Consider the following 20,077-nt stretch of genomic DNA (forward strand, 5'->3'; position numbering starts at 1 on the left):
GAAGAAACTGTAGGTGAGTGCATCAGTTACATGCATACGAGATATGAGAAGAAACTGCAGGTGAGTGCATGAGTTACATGCATACGAGATATGAGAAGAAACTGCAGGTGAGTGCATGAGTTACATGCATACCAGATATGAGAAGAAACTGTAGGTGAGTGCATGAGTTACATGCATACGAGATATGAGAAGAAACTGCAGGTGAGTGCATGAGTTACATGCATACGAGATATGAGAAGAAACTGTAGGTGAGTGCATGAGTTACATGCATACGAGATATGAGAAGAAACTGTAGGTGAGTGCATGAGTTACATGCATACGAGATATGAGAAGAAACTGCAGGTGAGTGCATGAGTTACATGCATACCAGATATGAGAAGAAACTGCAGGTGAGTGCATGAGTTACATGCATACGAGATATGAGAAGAAACTGTAGGTGAGTGCATGAGTTACATGCATACGAGATATGAGAAGAAACTGCAGGTGAGTGCATGAGTTACATGCATAGGAGATATGAGAAGAAACTGCAGGTGAGTGCATGAGTTACATGCATACAAGATATGAGAAGAAACTGCAGGTGAGTGCATGAGTTACATGCATACCAGATATGAGAAGAAACTGCAGGTGAGTGCATGAGTTACATGCATAGGAGATATGAGAAGAAACTGCAGGTGAGTGCATGAGTTACATGCATACGAGATATGAGAAGAAACTGTAGGTGAGTGCATGAGTTACATGCATACAAGATATGAGAAGAAACTGTAGGTGAGTGCATGAGTTACATGCATAGGAGATATGAGAAGAAACTGCAGGTGAGTGCATGAGTTACATGCATACAAGATATGAGAAGAAACTGCAGGTGAGTGCATGAGTTACATGCATACCAGATATGAGAAGAAACTGCAGGTGAGTGCATGAGTTACATGCATAGGAGATATGAGAAGAAACTGCAGGTGAGTGCATGAGTTACATGCATACGAGATATGAGAAGAAACTGTAGGTGAGTGCATGAGTTACATGCATACCAGATATGAGAAGAAACTGTAGGTGAGTGCATGAGTTACATGCATAGGAGATATGAGAAGAAACTGTAGGTGAGTGCATGAGTTACATGCATACGAGATATGAGAAGAAACTGCAGGTGAGTGCATGAGTTACATGCATACGAGATATGAGAAGAAACTGTAGGTGAGTGCATGAGTTACATGCATACGAGATATGAGAAGAAACTGCAGGTGAGTGCATGAGTTACATGCATACGAGATATGAGAAGAAACTGTAGGTGAGTGCATGAGTTACATGCATACGAGATATGAGAAGAAACTGCAGGTGAGTGCATGAGTTACATGCATACCAGATATGAGAAGAAACTGTAGGTGAGTGTATGAGTTACATGCATAGGAGATATGAGAAGAAACTGTAGGTGAGTGCATGAGTTACATGCATAGGAGATATGAGAAGAAACTGCAGGTGAGTGCATGAGTTACATGCATACGAGATATGAGAAGAAACTGTAGGTGAGTGCATGAGTTACATGCATACCAGATATGAGAAGAAACTGTAGGTGAGTGCATGAGTTACATGCATACGAGATATGAGAAGAAACTGTAGGTGAGTGCATGAGTTACATGCATACCAGATATGAGAAGAAACTGTAGGTGAGTGCATGAGTTACATGCATAGGAGATATGAGAAGAAACTGTAGGTGAGTGCATGAGTTACATGCATACGAGATATGAGAAGAAACTGTAGGTGAGTGCATGAGTTACATGCATAGGAGATATGAGAAGAAACTGTAGGTGAGTGTATGAGTTACATGCATACCAGATATGAGAAGAAACTGTAGTGAGTGCATGAGTTACATGCATACCAGATATGAGAAGAAACTGTAGGTGAGTGCATGAGTTACATGCATACGAGATATGAGAAGAAACTGCAGGTGAGTGCATGAGTTACATGCATACCAGATATGAGAAGAAACTGTAGGTGAGTGCATGAGTTACATGCATACCAGATATGAGAAGAAACTGCAGGTGAGTGCATGAGTTACATGCATACGAGATATGAGAAGAAACTGCAGGTGAGTGCATGAGTTACATGCATACCAGATATGAGAAGAAACTGTAGGTGAGTGCATGAGTTACATGCATACCAGATATGAGAAGAAACTGTAGGTGAGTGCATGAGTTACATGCATACAAGATATGAGAAGAAACTGTAGGTGAGTGCATGAGTTACATGCATACGAGATATGAGAAGAAACTGCAGGTGAGTGCATGAGTTACATGCATAGGAGATATGAGAAGAAACTACTGGTTTTTTGTTTGAACCTATGTTTTTTTTACTCAATTGCATTGAAAGCCAAAGAGTCATTGTAACGCTCTTGAGTCCATTTCCTGGGTAGAACTAGTACTTGGTGTCTTTTTGAAGATCTAAAGAATGCTGTCACCGTGCATATCGAACCTTTTACCTCCCAGTTACAATGCCGACACCATATCCACTTCACCACATTAACCTTTAATTCGTAGTTTTGGTACTGAGGCTTTGCTTGGCTTCTTATAAGCTCACTGTGAGGTGGTATGTAAGATCACTATGTTCGAGTTTGTGGTGGAAACTCCTTCCAAATGTCATCACCATGAAGCGTAGAGTGCAGGACATTAAGTTATGTGCTCTTAACCCTTTAGAACTCAGAAGCAAAGTGAAAATTGCTATGTACAAACAGCATAAAACCAGAACAGCCTGCGAGTAACTCGCTGTCTGTTCAGGTGTTATGCTGATTGCTGCTGATCAGTATCTATGGGATGGAAATGAAGCATTTAAAACTTGACTCTAGTAAGAAAGGTCTTTAATAAATTTAACTTTTTAAGGGACTACAAATGCCTCAAAATACGTATCTGAGTGGTAAAGGGTTAAACATCAATTAGAGAGTATAAGGCATGTTGGCAATGTAGCGTCAGTTATGTTTAGTGAGATCAAGTTCATGTTTCTTTTGGCACAGTTTGGTTTAAAGTCAGAGCTGGGCTTGTTAACTTCTGTGTTTGTTTTTTCTGGGAAGAATCTTTAAATAGTTTCTATGATATTCAATTCCATTAAACACACCTCAAGTATTACATAATACTTCTCACCTATTAAGTTATTTCTTGTTCTTTTTATATTCTGACCATCATTTGACCCAGATTAACTTAGATGCAAAATTAAATTTTATTACTGCATATTTATCTAACTCAGATGCGAAAAAGAAATTAGTTTTGCTGTATATTTAACTTAATATTCCTAATACTGCCGTACTGAAGTATCGTTAATATGGTGAAACACTTAAAAGAACATAAAGAAAGTTAAAGCATATATAATTAAAAGTTAAAGCACATGTGGTAAAGCGCATTTGCACATCCCATTGTTTCCATTTTGTTACCTAGGTGAGCAAGTGTGAGAAGTTTGGGTACGGCTACATGGTGACGCAGGTAGCAACCACCTCCCCGGGCATGGCAGCACTCAGGAAGACAGGTATAAACCCTTTCCCACGGAGAGGCAAAGTGATAATCTGCAATCAGCATAAAACCAGAACAGCCTTTGAGTAACTCGCATGCCATTCAGGTTTCATGCTGTTTGCTGCTCATCAGTATCAAAGGGTTGGAAATGAAGCCTTTATAACTTGAATCTAGTAAGAAAGGTCTAAAATTTAATTTGATTTTCTAAGGGACTACATATGCACCAACGTGCGTAACTGAGTGGTAAAATGTTTAGATGAATTTGTTATCTTATTAGTTATTTAAATGGTCTATGAAAGCTTGAAAACTGTGATCTTGTCCAGTCTTTGTAAGATTGATAACTTGGAACTTATTGGTTATCATAACATGACTATGACATGTATTAATGATAATCTGAAATCTAGTCATGGACCAGGGAGACTCATAAAAACCTGAAAGGTTATATCTTGGAGGGTCCTTGGAAACAGGCGTTGGTGATGATTTGTGATCATGTTTGTGGGTTCATGAATGCTTAAGAGTCAATATTGGATTCTTCTCATACAGTTAAGCGGTGCTTTGGGGTAATTGTGTTAAATGCATGTGCAAAAAGTGTCTTCCTAGATTAGCCGGGGCAGTCTAACAGGCTAATTATGGGCCAAACTTTCTGCTCTTAAGGAATTGTTTGCTTTAAGGAAGTCTCTTTTAAACAAAGAATCAAGTCTAGGAGGAAAGTATCACCCCTGATCAGCCCGCGGGGGCTGCTCAGGCTTATAGGAGAGGACTGATTAAGCCTTTGCATGCATGGAAATTTGTCGTCTGCTAAAATGTTGTCTGCTGAATTGTTAAAATTAGCATTTTCTTCGATTTTTTTTCAAAGAATACTTTAAGAATAGCAAACAGTTTGGATCCTGATGAGACACCACGTTCTGTTGCGTCTCATCTGGATCCAAACTGTTTGCAAAGGCCTTCAAAATTCGGTTCCAGCACAGAAAGAGTTAAGCAACTATAATAAGCCCCTTTGCCCAGAGTAAAGCTAAGTTATTACTGACAATTAATGATAAAGTCATCACCAAAATAGGGTCCTTGAAAAACTGGCATTGTGGAAAATGCACATGTGAATATTTTCCTGCAAAAGGGGACATTGCAGGCTGACTTAGGAGAATATGACTTATTAATTTGTTGCCTGAAAGGTTTTATTTAAAACTCTATATAATTATTGACTTCCAAACAACACTTAAACAATAAATGTAAGTTAATTGTCTAAATGTGACTACTTGTCATTCATTGTTATTATATTTTATCAAAATTGCAACAAAGCTGTTTGTTTTTACATGAAGGCTACATGAAGGCCCTGATAGGTGAACTGTGGTCGGTGATAGAATGTGGACCAATAGACATCACACTGTTCACCCCCAAGTCATGGCCAGTGGACCCAATAGATAAATCCTTACACAAGGTCAGTATGTAATATTATATTTTACCATGTTTTAGGCGTATGGATGTTTGAATGCCAACTTGAAGGAATAAAAGTATTATAAAAAAGAAAACAATGGCAACTCAGACTTCATATTTGCCGCCATTTAAATATTGTACAGTTGGTTGATCCCGTGACTGAAAATTGATCAGTGTCACTGAATGGTACTACAAATTTAAATTTCCTGTGCCTGGTATATGTTGTCAGTTATCTTTGACTTAATGGTTAAGAATGCAATACAAGTATTTCCTCCATAATTTTTAGCTCGGCTGTTTTCGGAGAAAACCTGAGGTATTGTCATAGCCAGCTCGTCGCGTCGTGTCCGTCGTCGTGTTGTCCGCCGTCCACATCGTGCTTAAATCTTAACATTTTGTCAAGGTTTTGAAGATTGGCTCTAAAATCAAAGTGCTTCAACCTACAACTTTGAAACTTCATATGTAGCTACACCTTAATGAGTTCTACATGCCATGCCTATTTTTGGGTCACTAGGTCAAGGTCCAGGTCACTGACCTCTAAAAAAAAAAAAAAAATTCTGACAAGCTTTCATCTATTCAAAACTGCACCCGCAGCTGAGCGTGGCACCCGTTATGCGGTGCTCTTGTTTAAAGTAAACAACAGTGTCAATCTCTGTTGTTGTTTTTTTTCAATTTCAAACAACAATTAAAAATGATAAAATACCTCAATGAAACATATTATCAATCCTTATTTCAGCATATGATCCGTCTTCTGAACGTGTTGTCCTCATTCCCAGCAGTCTATGAGTTGCTAGGTGACACTCAACTGCCAACCAAACAGTCGTATGGATTTCGTGAGATACCAGAATGCATGGCTGTATGTTTTATTAGATGTTTCGCTTTTAAAATATGGTAATGATTTTAAGTTTTTTTATCACAAGTGTTATTTAGTTCCTGTCAGAATTATCTTATGACTGTGTCTTTCAGGAAAATATTTACTTAAAAATATTAAATAAGTCTATTCACGTTTGAAAAGCATTTACTAAAAATAAAATTAGTTTGCTTTGATAGATTATCATTTTTATGATAGTTGAAAATAACAATATATTGAAAATATAAATTTCTTTGATCACTCCTGAATAAAAATTGATTATCTATTGAAATGTTCAAATATCCTCAACGCCATCATACATTTTCCAAGAACATATATCCCAGACACAGTCAGCTGTCAAAGAGGATCATGTGTATTTCAAAATAAAAAGTAACATTGGCTTTTAAGCGGAAACAATGCTAAAAAGCATTTTCATTGATAGTCATAATTTTCTAACTCAAACCATAATTTACCTATTGACTATTACAAATAAATTCTTACCTAGATTGTGTAACCCCATTAAGATATTGTGACACTCTAGACTTTTATTTTTAGTTATGTGTTATATCTCAGCTATTAAAAATACTCAGCAAATCACACAAGTCATTTTATTGTGATTTCCCTTAATGGGACCGTGATAGGGTAAAACTGGATTCTTACTGCAAAGTTAATTGTATTTCTTATGTAATTATTAATGCTCTTTACTTAAACATATCCATGAAGTGTATCAATAATTATATCTATATATAATATAATCATACATACCATATTTCATTCTGAGAAATTTGATTAAAAATATAATTATGAAAAAAAAGCACAAGCTAATCTGGGACAACTTTCTATACTCGTGCAATAAGCCCCATTTGTTTCGAGTGATGTTCCTATATATATTTCAGGGCTTACTGGACCGTGTGGTGTTCATGGACTCACCAGCAAAGTTTTGTGATGTTCCTATATATATTTCAGGGCTTACTGGACCGTGTGGTGTTCATGGACTCACCAGCAAAGTTTTGTGATGTTCCTATATATATTTCAGGGCTTACTGGACCGTGTGGTGTTCATGGACTCAACAGCAAAGTTTTGTGATGTTCCTATATATATTTCAGGGCTTACTGGACCGTGTGGTGTTCATGGACTCACGAGCAAAGTTTTGTGATGTTCCTATATATATTTCAGGGCTTACTGGACCGTGTGGTGTTCATGGACTCACCAGCAAAGTTTTGTGATGTTCCTATATATATTTCAGGGTTAACTGGACCGTGTGGTGTTCATGGACTCACCAGCAAAGTTTTGTGATGTTCCTATATATATTTCAGGGTTTACTGGACCGTGTGGTGTTCATGGACTCACCAGCAAAGTTTCACTCACTTTTCAACGTTGACCAATCACATATGTTTGGACTAAGGTAATTGTTGGTTAATTAATTTGGTTTATTGTTTCGTACAAACTTTACAAAAATAGGTGTGATTACCTGTAAACATGTTTTTCTTTATATTAGCATATTGTTTTGTGTGTGAAAGTTGAAAAGGGAAGGGAAATCATGTTTGATAATTTGAATTATGATAGAAACCAAATAAAAATAGTTTATTCTGTTAGCAATTTTAATTGTTTTTAACTCTGATATGCTCCTGAAATTATTGTTAACAAGCTCTTTAAAAATAGTTTACTTCATAGTGATTGATGGACCCTATTAATGATCACATTGTACATTTAAATTAAGGGATTGTTTGTCTGTTGATGTTGTAGTTGGTTATACATGTACTTCTGTTAATATTCACGCTGTTTATGGAAATATGTCTTTGTGTTTTCAGTCTGTATATTGAGAAACGTCCCCATGTTTTCAGGCTGAACATGGTGATGTATCTTAAAGACTGTGCATGAATATACGTCCATGTTTTTTTCTAGCTGTATGTAGTAATATATATAAATCTGTTGCAGCTGTATAGTGTGATATGTCCATGTATATTCAGGCTGTATGTGCAGACTGTATGTGGTTATAGATCAGTATGTTATCTGTCTGTTGATGCTGTATAGTGTGATATGTCCATGTATTATCAGTGTTTTCATTATTATCTGAAACAACCGATTTTTTTAATAAAGCAACAGATTAGGCCGGGGGTCTAGGGGGCCGCCTAGGCCCCCCGTGGGTCCAGGGCAACGCCTGGTAGGGGGTTCAGGGGGGCGAAGCCCCCCGAGAAAAAAATGAATATGCAACTTTGGCTAATAGATATCAGTGCTCTGGCTGAAATTCATGATTGACAAAAAGGAAATAAGACAAGAGAAGAAAACAATATTATTTTTTTTATTAAAATTAAGTTTACCTGATGAGAACTTCACATTTTATTTACATCTCGCAAGAGACTAGTCAGAGTCACTATCACTGTAACTGGCACTGCTGCTAGAATCTGAATCATCCTCTAAATTAAATGTCTTAATAGCTGCTTTGATCTCTTCCCTCAATTCTTCCTGATCTAATAACATGACAGGGTCTGTTTGAACACAAGTGTCACTAGTAGAAGGAGTAGCTGAACCTATTTTCTTTTCACTGACAAAGGTTCTGCTAATTTTTTTCTATTTTTAATACTGAGCCATTTCGAAACTGCCTGCTTAACAATGTCACCAGAATCCTCGCATCTTGGCCCATTTATAGTCACCTGTAACAAAGCTTCTAACATGTCATTGGATATTCTATTCCTGTGTATAGTTTTAATATTTTTTAAAGAACTTGCTCCTCTCTCCGGCCAGGCATTTGTGACAGGAAGTGAAGCTGCAACTTCAGCAATAAATGTTAACTTGGGGAAGAACTGCTTATAAATAGGGACAGATAGCAGTTGTATTAAACACCTCTCTGTGCTTGTCATCTTGGATGTAGAGTTATGTGGAAATTTTGGTTTTAAAATATCCCTAAGATGGTATTTCATTCCATTCCACTCTGTTTTAAGCTGATCAGACAATTCTTCTCCATTTTCTCCTCTGTAGAAATGTCTAGCAAGTATCTGTACTTCTCTATTACCATATTCCTTAAACTGTGCTGTATCATTTGGAATACCCTGGATATCAAAAATACTAAATGAGGTTATGATTTCTGAAGCATCAGTAAACCTTCGGTCAATATTGTTTTTCAAAGCAGCAATGTAATTTTTGAATAAAGACTGAATTTCATTCATGGCTTTTGAGTTCAAAGAGAGTTCAGCACTGATGTTATTAATTGAGTCTATATCACTTTGCAAAGCCGTAATTGGTGTTTCTTCTTGAAGAATACTATCAAGTTTGTCTTTTGCACTATTGACTTCAGGGATAATGGCAGAAAAATTGAAAGAGCTACTCTGGAAAACTCTTGACAGATGTGACAACACAGGAAGTATATGTCTCAGAATGTAAATAACACCAAGAAATTTTATGTTTCTTATTTTCTTAGAAAGTCCCAAAGCAATAGCATCTTCAGTTTTAGCAAGATCTAAAGTTTGTAATAAAGCTTCATAGTCATTGTAGACTGCTGTAACAGAAGAATCAAGACTTAACCACCTGGTCCTACAGGCTTTCTTCAAGCGTGAAGCAACTTTCTTAGATGCACCTTTACTCAAATTTAATCCTTTAAGTTCCATCTGTACCTTAAGATAACATGCCATTCTTTTGGGTGAGTTTTCAAAATAGTTCCACAACTGCCTTAGAACAAGTTCTACTTCTTTCACATACTTTATGCCTTCATTGCTGTCTGTACAAGAAAGGGCGAGTTTATGACATATACAGTGAACATTTATAAGAGTTGGGCACTTCTCTCTAAGTAATGTAGCAACCCCTCCTTTTTTCCCAACCATTACCGATGCGCCATCAGAGGAAAATCCTGTAAATTTACCAAGATCAAGCCCACTTGTGTTTATTGACTCAAGAAGAAGATCAGAGATGGCCTTGGCATTTGCTGAAGAATAATGTTCAAAAATGTTCTGACAAGAAAGAAATGATGTTTGCACACTGCCTAGCTCCTGATCAAAATACTGAATAAATGTAATCAAATGTTCTGTCACGCTAATATCTGATACTTCATCTGTCAGCAAACCATATGCTTGGGCCTTGTGAGCTTTCTCTATTACACTATCCTTGACTGTATCACCAAGTAACAGAAAAAAATCCCTTTGTGAACCAGCAGACTTGTGGTTAAAAAATCTTAAATTCTCATACTCAAAGACATTTTCAATCATATCTAACAATGGCAACAATTTCCTATTTGAAACAAAGTTTTTCATAAGAAAGTAAACAGTGGAAAAAACTTTTTCATATAAAGACGATTCAACATTCTTTTTGTGACACACTTCAGTATGAAAAATTGACAATTTCTGAACCATTTCTGTTTCAATGGCTGATTTGTGCATTTGAGAAGCAGCATGAACTTTAAGAGCATCCTCCAAGAATCTAGTAGCAGGTGTGGTAACAAAAACATCTCTTTTGTTTAATTTATGCTTTAAGTTATGCTTTTTACATAATATACAGTACATTCCCTGCCCCTCAACAAATGACAGCCACCAATAATCAGTTAACTTGCTATGATTAAACTTTTTTGGTGAAAGTCTTTTCTTTTCAGAGTCAGAAATATCGCTGCAGAAAGCTTGTTGACATAAATATCGACTGTGAACTTTGTTGGTACAACTTTCAAATAATGACTGTGTCAAAGTAAGACACTCATCATCAGTAAAAGGCTTGTGCTTTTCTTGACTCCCAGAATCTGATGATTTTTCCGAACTGGTAGGCTTATCCGTATCTGTCTGTGTCATATAACTCCCTGAAACTGTCAGCTGATCTATGTTGCTATCACTCCCTGGAACTGTCGGCTGATCTATGTTGCTCTGCAATGGTGTCACATCAACTGCCATTGCTTCACTAGTGTTTAGGTTCGCAGAACCATCATCTGAGCCTTCAAAAGATCAAAACAGATTAAATTGCCTTGAGCAGTTTTTTCATCATCATATTTTTTCATATCTTTTTTATTTTATTATCCATATCATTTTATTTGAAAATTTAGTGATCAAATTATATTATTAAATTATTTGAACAGATCACCTTCTATCATCATTATATGTTGAGTTTTTGGTACCTAAATATAAATTTACTCATAAAGCAAGAACAAAATCAAACTAATATTTACATTGTAGTAATTAATATGACAGGTCTAAGTACAGACAATTTATATGTTTCCCTTTGTATTAAATTTATTAAATGAAAATTGTCCTCTGCTCCATTACAATGGCAAACGAAGTCATAATTAATGTAAGAAGCTGTCAATCCTTACTTAATTTAAAACTAGATCTATATGACAAAAACACCCGCAACAAACAAACAACAACTTCAAACAAGGGTGATTGTGTCAAACTATAAACAGTTGAATACAATTCTGATAATGCGGAAAACTTACCCTCTTTTGAGCGATAAAACCATAACAACAAACGGCACTAAGAAAAGTCACAACAATCGTGAAAGAAGCCGATCTACAACAGCGAAAAAAAGATAACGAGAACCAAAACAAATATAACAGATAGTTATTGAACAATAACTAACAATATAAACAAACAAAAAAATCAACTGTGTCATTTTCTTTCTAACCAGATTTAGCTTTAAAGCCAAAGTCTAAAAGACTGAGTTTTCTTTTCTTGCCACCAGACTCCATGCTGAATTTGTACATCGGTTTCTGTTATAACGCTTCTGATTCGCTCTTTCGTTTTAGACCGACGAATCGTCAACGATGTTTTAATAAAAACCGCGCGGTGTGCAATATTTCTGTTAAAACACTTCTGATTAGCTCTTTCGTTTTAGACCAACGAATCGTCAACGATGTTTCATAAAAACGGTGCGGTGTGACACCACTAAATTTATTTCACTATCGGATAAAAAACAACCGATTTTTCGAGATTTTCAACCGATGATATGGATCGCCAATCGGTTAATAATGAAAACACTGTATTATCAGGCTGTATGTGCAGACTGTATGTGGTGATAGATCAGTATGTAATCAGCCAGTTGATGCTGTATAGTGTGATATGTCCATGTATGTTCAGACTGTATGTGAAGACTGTATGTGGTGATAGATCAGTATGTTATCAGTCTGTTGCTGCTGTATAGTGTGATATGTCCATATATGTTCAGACTGTATGTGAAGACTGTATGTGGTTATAGATCAGTATGTTATCAGTCTGTTGCTGCTGTATAGTGTGATATGTCCATATATGTTCAGGCTGTATGTGCAGACTGTATGTCGTGATAGATCAGTATGTTATCAGCCTGTTGCTGCTGTATAGTGTGATATGTCCATATATGTTCAGACTGTATGTGAAGACTGTATGTGGTTATAGATCAGTATGTTATCTGTCTGTTGATGCTGTATAGTGTGATATGTCCATGTATGTTCAGGCTGTATGTGCAGACTGTATGTGTCGATAGATCAGTATGTTATCAGTCTGTTGATGCTGTATAGTTTGATATGTCCATGTATGTTCAGGCTGTTTTTGCAGACTGTATGTGGTGATAGATCAGTATGTTATCAGTCTGTTGATGCTGTATAGTGTGATATGTCCATGTATGTTCAGACTGTATGTGAAGACTGTATGTGGTGATAGATCAGTATGTTATCAGTCTGTTGCTGCTGTATAGTGTGATATGTCCATATATGTTCAGACTGTATGTGAAGACTGTATGTGGTTATAGATCAGTATGTTATCAGTCTGTTGCTGCTGTATAGTGTGATATGTCCATATATGTTCAGGCTGTATGTGCAGACTGTATGTCGTGATAGATCAGTATGTTATCAGCCTGTTGCTGCTGTATAGTGTGATATGTCCATATATGTTCAGACTGTATGTGAAGACTGTATGTGGTTATAGATCAGTATGTTATCTGTCTGTTGATGCTGTATAGTGTGATATGTCCATGTATGTTCAGGCTGTATGTGCAGACTGTATGTGGTGATAGATCAGTATGTTATCAGTCTGTTGATGCTGTATAGTGTGATATGTCCATATATGTTCAGGCTGTATGTGCATACTGTATGTGTTGATAGATCAGTATGTTATCAGTCTGTTGATGCTGTATAGTGTGATATGTTCATGTATGTTCAGGCTGTATGTGCAGACTGTATGTGGTGATAGATCAGTATGTTATCAGTCTGTTGATGCTGTATAGTGTGATATGTCCATGTATGTTCAGACTGTATGTGAAGACTGTATGTGGTTATAGATCAGTATGTTATCAGTCTGTTGATGCTGTATAGTGTGATTTGTCCATGTATGTTCAGGCTGTATGTGCAGACTGTATGTCGTTATAGATCAGTATGTTATCAGCCTGTTGCTGCTGTATAGTGTGATATGTCCATGTATGTTCAGGCTGTATGTGCAGACTGTATGTGGTGATAGATCAGTATGTTATCAGTCTGTTGATGCTGTATAGTGTGATATGTCCATATATGTTCAGGCTGTATGTGCAGACTGTATGTGTCGATAGATCAGTATGTTATCAGTCTGTTGATGCTGTATAGTGTGATATGTCCATATATGTTCAGGCTGTATGTGCAGACTGTATGTGGTGATGCTGTATAGTGTGATATGTCCATGTATTATCAGGCTTTATGTGCAGACTGTATGTGGTTATAGATCAGTATGTTATCAGTCTGATGATGCTGTATAGTGTGATATGTCCATGTATGTTCAGGCTGTATGTGAAGACTGTATGTCGTGATAGATCAGTATGTTATCAGCCTGTTGATGCTGTATAGTTTGATATGTCCATGTATGTTCAGACTGTATGTTCAGACTGTATGTGGTTATAGATCAGTATGTTATCAGTCTGTTGATGCAGTATAGTGTGATATGTCCATATATTTTCAGGCTGTATGACTGTATGTCGTGATAGATCAGTATGTTATCAGTCTGTTGATGCTGTATGGTGTGATATGTCCATGAATGTTCAGGCTGTATGTGCAGACTGTATGTGGTGATAGATCAGTATGTAATCAGTCTGTTGATGCTGTATAGTGTGATATGTCCATGTATGTTCAGGCTGTATGTGCAGACTGTATGTGGTGATAGATCAGTATGTTATCAGTCTGTTGATGCTGTATAGTGTGATATGTCCATTTATGTTCAGGCTGTATGTGCAGACTGTATGTCGTGATAGATCAGTATATTATCAGTCTGTTGATGCTGTATAGTGTGATATGTCCATGAATGTTCAGGCTGTATGTGCAGACTGTATGTGGTGATAGATCAGTATGTTATCAGTCTATTGCTGCTGTATAGTGTGATATGTCCATGTATGTTCAGGCTGTATGTGCAGACTGTATGTGGTGATAGATCAGTATGTTATCAGTCTGTTGCTGCTGTATAGTGTGATATGTCCATATATGTTCAGGCTGTATGTGCAGACTTTATGTCGTGATAGATCAGTATGTTATCAGTCTGTTGCTGCTGTATAGTGTGATATGTCCATATATGTTCAGGCTGTATGTGCAGACTTTATGTGGTGATAGATCAGTATGTTATCAGTCTGTTGCTGCTGTATAGTGTGATATGTCCATATATGTTCAGGCTGTATGTGCAGACTTTATGTGGTTATAGATCAGTATGTTATCAGTCTGTTGATGCTGTATAGTGTGATATGTCCATATATGTTCAAGCTGTATGTGCAGACTGTATGTCGTGATAGATCAGTATGTTATCAGTCTGTTGATGCTGTATAGTGTGATATGTCCATGAATGTTCAGGCTGTATGTGCAGACTGTATGTGGTGATAGATCAGTATGTTATCAGTCTGTTGATGCTGTATAGTGTGATATGTCCATGTATGTTCAGGCTGTATGTGCAGACTGTATGTCGTGATAGATCAGTATGTTATCAGTCTGTTGATGCTGTATAGTGTGATATGTCCATGAATGTTCAGGCAGTATGTGCAGACTGTATGTGGTGATAGATCAGTATATTATCAGTCTGTTGCTGCTGTATAGTGTGATATGTCCATGTATGTTCAGGCTGTATGTGCAGACTGTATGTGGTGATAGATCAGTATGTTATCAGTCTGTTGCTGCTGTATAGTGTGATATGTCCATATATGTTCAGGCTGTATGTGCAGACTTTATGTGGTGATAGATCAGTATGTTATCAGTCTGTTGCTGCTGTATAGTGTGATATGTTCATATATGTTCAGGCTTTATGTGCAGACTGTATGTGGTTATAGATCAGTATGTTATCAGTCTGTTGATGCTGTATAGTGTGATATGTCCATATATGTTCAGGCTGTATGTGCAGACTTTATGTGGTGATAGATCAGTGTGTTATCAGTCTGTTGCTGCTGGATAGTGTGATATGTCCATGTATGTTCAGACTGTATGTGCAGACTTTATGTGGTTATAGATCAGTATGTTATCAGTCTGTTGATGCTGTATATGGTGATGTGTCTGTGTATTGACAGGGTACTAAGCCTGATGGTGTCCTGTCTGGACTCCTTCCTCATGCTACAGTCCCAGTACCAGATACAGGAAAAGCTGCTTGCAGCCCAGTCAGACAATCAGGCCGTCAACAAGGACAGGTAGGGCACAGGCTAGTGAACACAGGCTAGTGAACACAGGCTTGTGAACACAGGCTTGTGAACACACACTAAAGAACACAGGCTAGTGAACACAGGCTAGTGAACACAGGCTAATGAACACAGGCTGGTTATCACAGGCTAGAGAACATAGGCTAATGAACACACGCTAATGAACACAGGCTGGTGAACACAGGCTTGTGAACACAAGCTAATGAACACCGGCTGGTGATCACAGGCTAGAGAACATAGGCTAATGAACACACGCTAATAAACACAGACTGGTGAACACAGGCTTGTGAACACAGGCTAATGAACATAGGCTAATGAACACAGGCTAATGAACACAGGCTGGTGAACAGTGCATTTTGTCATTACAATCATGCACCTATCAATGTTTCCCCATACAGGCTAGCAGACAGTTGAGTAAGTCATGAATATCTGGCCCCATATGCTGGCCATACGGAGAGCATGCACAATGTTTCCCTGTTAGTGATAGTGAAAAGTTGTATGTAAAGAAAATATGCACATTTCAATATCTGTACAGAATAGCATAACATATGATTTATTGTAATGCAAGGCCTCCGACCCAAAATATAATTTATCAATATAATTATCCAATGGTGGTGACAAAGATATGTTAATTAATAATATATTATAAACGAGCAGAATATATAACACAAAGACGTAAGCATACAAATATATAACATATCATATCATAACTTTGACAAGTAAGTAATTCAAATTACATGTTTCATAATAAAAGTATAGCAAATGGTTGTGTCAGTTAAGTCAATTATCAATGTGCTCCAAGAAGGTAGTGCTGGGTATATACATGTCTTCACCATGACAGGCCTGAAGCATAATTGGCTCTAGTGGTCAGAATTAGAGAAATTAAAACAATATTGAACGTTGTAGCACAAGAGGTTTGGAGTAAAATTGTTATTTTTGTATATACACAAATGCTTTGGAAATCACATAATGATTGTGTTTTTATCCATTGACACGTTCAGTAGATAAATCTACCAGTCAGTTATGAATTGAACTTGTAGAAATAGAAACATAGTTGTTGAGCCTTCTTAATTTCTAGTAATATGACAAATATTACTCCCCTTTTTTCCATAAGTTACAATCATACTTGTCTTTTTTCCCATTTTGGTGTGAAAGTCCCTCTTTTGTAATGTTTGGAATGTTTGTCCAGCTTTTCTGACAGGAGACCATATGTCCCAATATTCTTTTATTTTAATACCATTGAAATTAGGTTACTAGTCTTCGCGAAATCCAGCATAGTTGGAAAGTGTTTTCCTGATTAGACTGTGGACTGCATGGGATAATATGGGTGGACTGCATGGGATAATATGGGTGGACTGCATGGGATAATATGGGTGGACTGCATGGGATAATATGGGTGGACTGCATGGGATAATATGGGTGGACTGCATGGATAATATGGGTGGACTGCATGGGATAATATGGGTGGACTGCATGGGATAATATGGGTGGACTGCATGGGATAATATGGGTGGACTGCATGGGATAATATGGGTGGACTGCATGGGATAATATGGGTGGACTGCATGGGATAATATGGGTGGACTGCATGGGATAATATGGGTGGACTGCATGGGATAATATGGGTGGACTGCATGGGATAATATGGGTGGACTGCATGGGATAATATGGGTGGACTGCATGGGATAATATGGGTGGACTGCATGGGATAATATGGGTGGACTGCATGGGATAATATGGGTGGACTGCATGGGATAATATGGGTGGACTGCATGGGATAATATGGGTGGACTGCATGGGATAATATGGGTGGACTGCATGGGATAATATGGGTGGACTGCATGGGATAATATGGGTGGACTGCATGGGATAATTATGGGAAAACACTGTAAGCACATGCATTAAGGCCCATATTCCTAGAGTTTGTGTTGAATAATGACATCATGAGCGCGCTCGCTTAATATTTGTAAAAAATGTTTTTTTTCAGTTTGTGTTGAATTTTGTGTTTAAAATATATTACATCTATGTATCAAATTGTTTTGTTTTGTTGAATCTGATTTGATTTAACCAAAAATGATTACTTTATAGTTGATTCCGAGTAATATGACCATCCTCCACACATTACTTATTTAAGAACTTCCTGTTGACCATGATAAAAAAAAAAATATCAGGCAGATATCAATGCCGTGGTATGATAAATATTTATAAAGTTCCTTGGATTTGTTTACAGAAAGGAGATCATAGTGGACATGTTGTCGGTGGAGAGGAACAGCATCCTGGTGCGCACGTACCTAGTTGGTGGACCCACCGAGAGGGTGCTGCCCACACGCAGTCTAGAGGTACGTACCTAGTTGGTGGACCCACCGAGAGGGTGCTGCCCACACGCACGTACCTAGTTGGTGGACCCACCGAGAGGGTGCTGCCCACACGCAGTCTAGAGGTACGTACCTAGTTGGTGGACCCACCGAGAGGGTGCTGCCCACACGCACGTACCTAGTTGGTGGACCCACCGAGAGGGTGCTGCCCACACGCAGTCTAGAGGTAGCTATAGCTTATTAGTGCGTCTCTCTACTCTTTAAGAAGCAGTATTCCTTCACCTAGTGTGAGCTTGAGCTGGTAAACTTACCATAACGGTGATTGTGCAATGTTTTGGTCTTTTACCAGTGTAAGGGCACTGTTTATCATTTGGTCATATCATAAGGTCGTTTAAAAGAGTTAGGTTTAAGACTAGTGTTGAAAATCAGGACACACCTCATTTTGAAATTCTACATTGAAAAATTGGTAGGCGTTATTGAATGGATTAACATCTGCAATGGAGCTCCACGTGTTGAGACTAGATATCAGAAAAATACTTCTTTTGGGGTCGATAGATTTACATTTCTGACTTCTCAGAGGGTTGATTAAGTCATGTTGCAGGTGACCAGAGCTAAACTCTTTCCCACTCAGATGCAAATGGAAAAATGGCTATGTGCAAACAGCATAAAACCAGAACAGTCTGCAAGTAATTCACAGTCTGTTAAGGTTTTATGATGTTTGCTGCTCATCAGTATCTAAGGGCTGGAAATGAAGACTTTAAACTTTAATTTAGTAATAAAGGTATTTAATTAAATTTAACTTTCTTTGGGACTACAAATGAGTCAAAATACATATCTAAGAGGTAAATAGTTATGGCATTTCAGCAGCCTGTTTGATTTTTGGAAACCCTGTTGTTGTTTGTTGTTTTGATCTATTTATATAGCCATGTATTTATAGAGACATTTTAAAGTCATGGTACCATGAATATAATGGATATTTAGCAAACGAGAACCTCATTAACCCAGAAGGTGAATGCTAAGACTCTCTTTGACAAAGCTCTTCAGTTTTGTTTGAAATCAAGATCACATTTTATTGGTCAATGACAGAAGGTTGCCGTTTTTGCAGGATTCAGGAACTCGCTATAGTTTCCCGTTGTTTTCGTCATTCCCAGTCCCAAGGGAATACAGTCCCAATCTTGGAGGGCGGTCAGGAATCATGCCAGGTAAGGTCCCGAGGTCACATTTGCCAATGTTCTAAAGATAGTTAATAATGTCTGAGTTTGGTGGCGTGTACTTTTTGTTAAATGATGTTTCTGAGATGACTGAAAAAGTTTCATGCACTGTTGCAGTCTCTTATTAATGTTGATTGAAGTCTTGTTTGAAAAATTTAATAAGATAAATGTATGCAAAATAGCAAGTACACCCATTTTTCTATTGTGCTGGAATCTGTGTTCATATATTGCACTCGTAAAACATGGACAAAGTGATTGTAATTTTGTGGTATCTTACCATGTAATGAAAGGAACAAATATGCCGCTTATTAATGGAATCTGTGATAAACAACACTATTACTTATAAATTTAAATGCTTACTTATAATTGATCGAAGTCACGTGTGACTGCGTACTGAAAGTATAAAATTACATTTTTGTTGTGGATTTTGTATTGTGTAGTGATAACTGTTTGCATGTCTTTGATATTTGTAAACATGTTGTAGTATTTAACATTTTTTTATTTCTCCAACATTACTATTATTCATCTTAATAATAGAGATATCTCTAGGAGTACGTATAATTATGTGTTCTATGATTTACCAGAGCAACATAAATTGCGTTACATGAACAGTAAACCAGATGTCCATATTAAGAAATCAGCATTATTATACGAAAGTACTCTTTTGTTTATATGCATTGGACTTTTGTGTTTTATTTGTTTGTTTGTTTTCTTAATATATTGTATTATAATGGTTCTGAGGTTGTGTTTTACTAAAGCACGTGTGCCAATCAGATAAGTATTAATGCATAAATATGACTTTGAAACAAATTTATAACAGACAGGGGTCCGATATATCATGGAGGTAGTAACCATTTGTTTGCTTCTCATTTACCCACCAACATGTACGAGATGTCGTATCCCATCCAGTTCCTCATATATGTCTTAATCTTGTATTAAATGCTTGACCATACTTCGTAACAGGTTATTTTTATGTCGTGCAATTAATTGTGAAAATTACAAAATTTACTGTTTTCAATATGTGTTCTTTATCAATTTTATCAAATTGTACAGCATGTTTGTTAAACATTTATTCGCACTCAGTCATTTCTGATTCAGAGTTAGTTTGATAGGATTTAAAGTGTTTAAATGCCACTTTACAGTTTTGTTTGAAGAATGAAGAAAACTAAATTGTGTGAATAAAAACGTGTATGTGTTTACCTTTACAATTAA

General features: G+C 37.1%; 1 protein-coding gene across 5 annotated transcripts in view; it reads left to right on the plus strand.

Moving 5' to 3' along the window:
• Positions 1-20,077, plus strand: part of LOC127844596 (protein broad-minded-like) — a 93,371-nt gene that overhangs the window by 55,701 nt on the left and 17,593 nt on the right. For 4 of the 5 annotated variants that reach the window (XM_052374983.1, XM_052374987.1, XM_052374984.1 and 1 more), the window contains 7 exons: positions 3,417-3,504; positions 4,805-4,923; positions 5,653-5,772; positions 7,083-7,171; positions 15,214-15,330; positions 17,570-17,678; positions 18,760-18,856. In XM_052374983.1, coding sequence (XP_052230943.1) covers positions 3,417-3,504; positions 4,805-4,923; positions 5,653-5,772; positions 7,083-7,171; positions 15,214-15,330; positions 17,570-17,678; positions 18,760-18,856 — 739 coding nt within the window. Of the gene's footprint in view, positions 1-3,416; positions 3,505-4,804; positions 4,924-5,652; positions 5,773-7,082; positions 7,172-15,213; positions 15,331-17,569; positions 17,679-18,759; positions 18,857-19,685; positions 19,710-20,077 lie in introns of all 5 variants that reach the window. The other variant, XM_052374985.1, reaches the window with a different exon arrangement.

The sequence above is a fragment of the Dreissena polymorpha genome, chromosome 9, assembly GCF_020536995.1.
Source record: "Dreissena polymorpha isolate Duluth1 chromosome 9, UMN_Dpol_1.0, whole genome shotgun sequence".
Lineage (NCBI taxonomy): Eukaryota > Metazoa > Mollusca > Bivalvia > Myida > Dreissenidae > Dreissena > Dreissena polymorpha.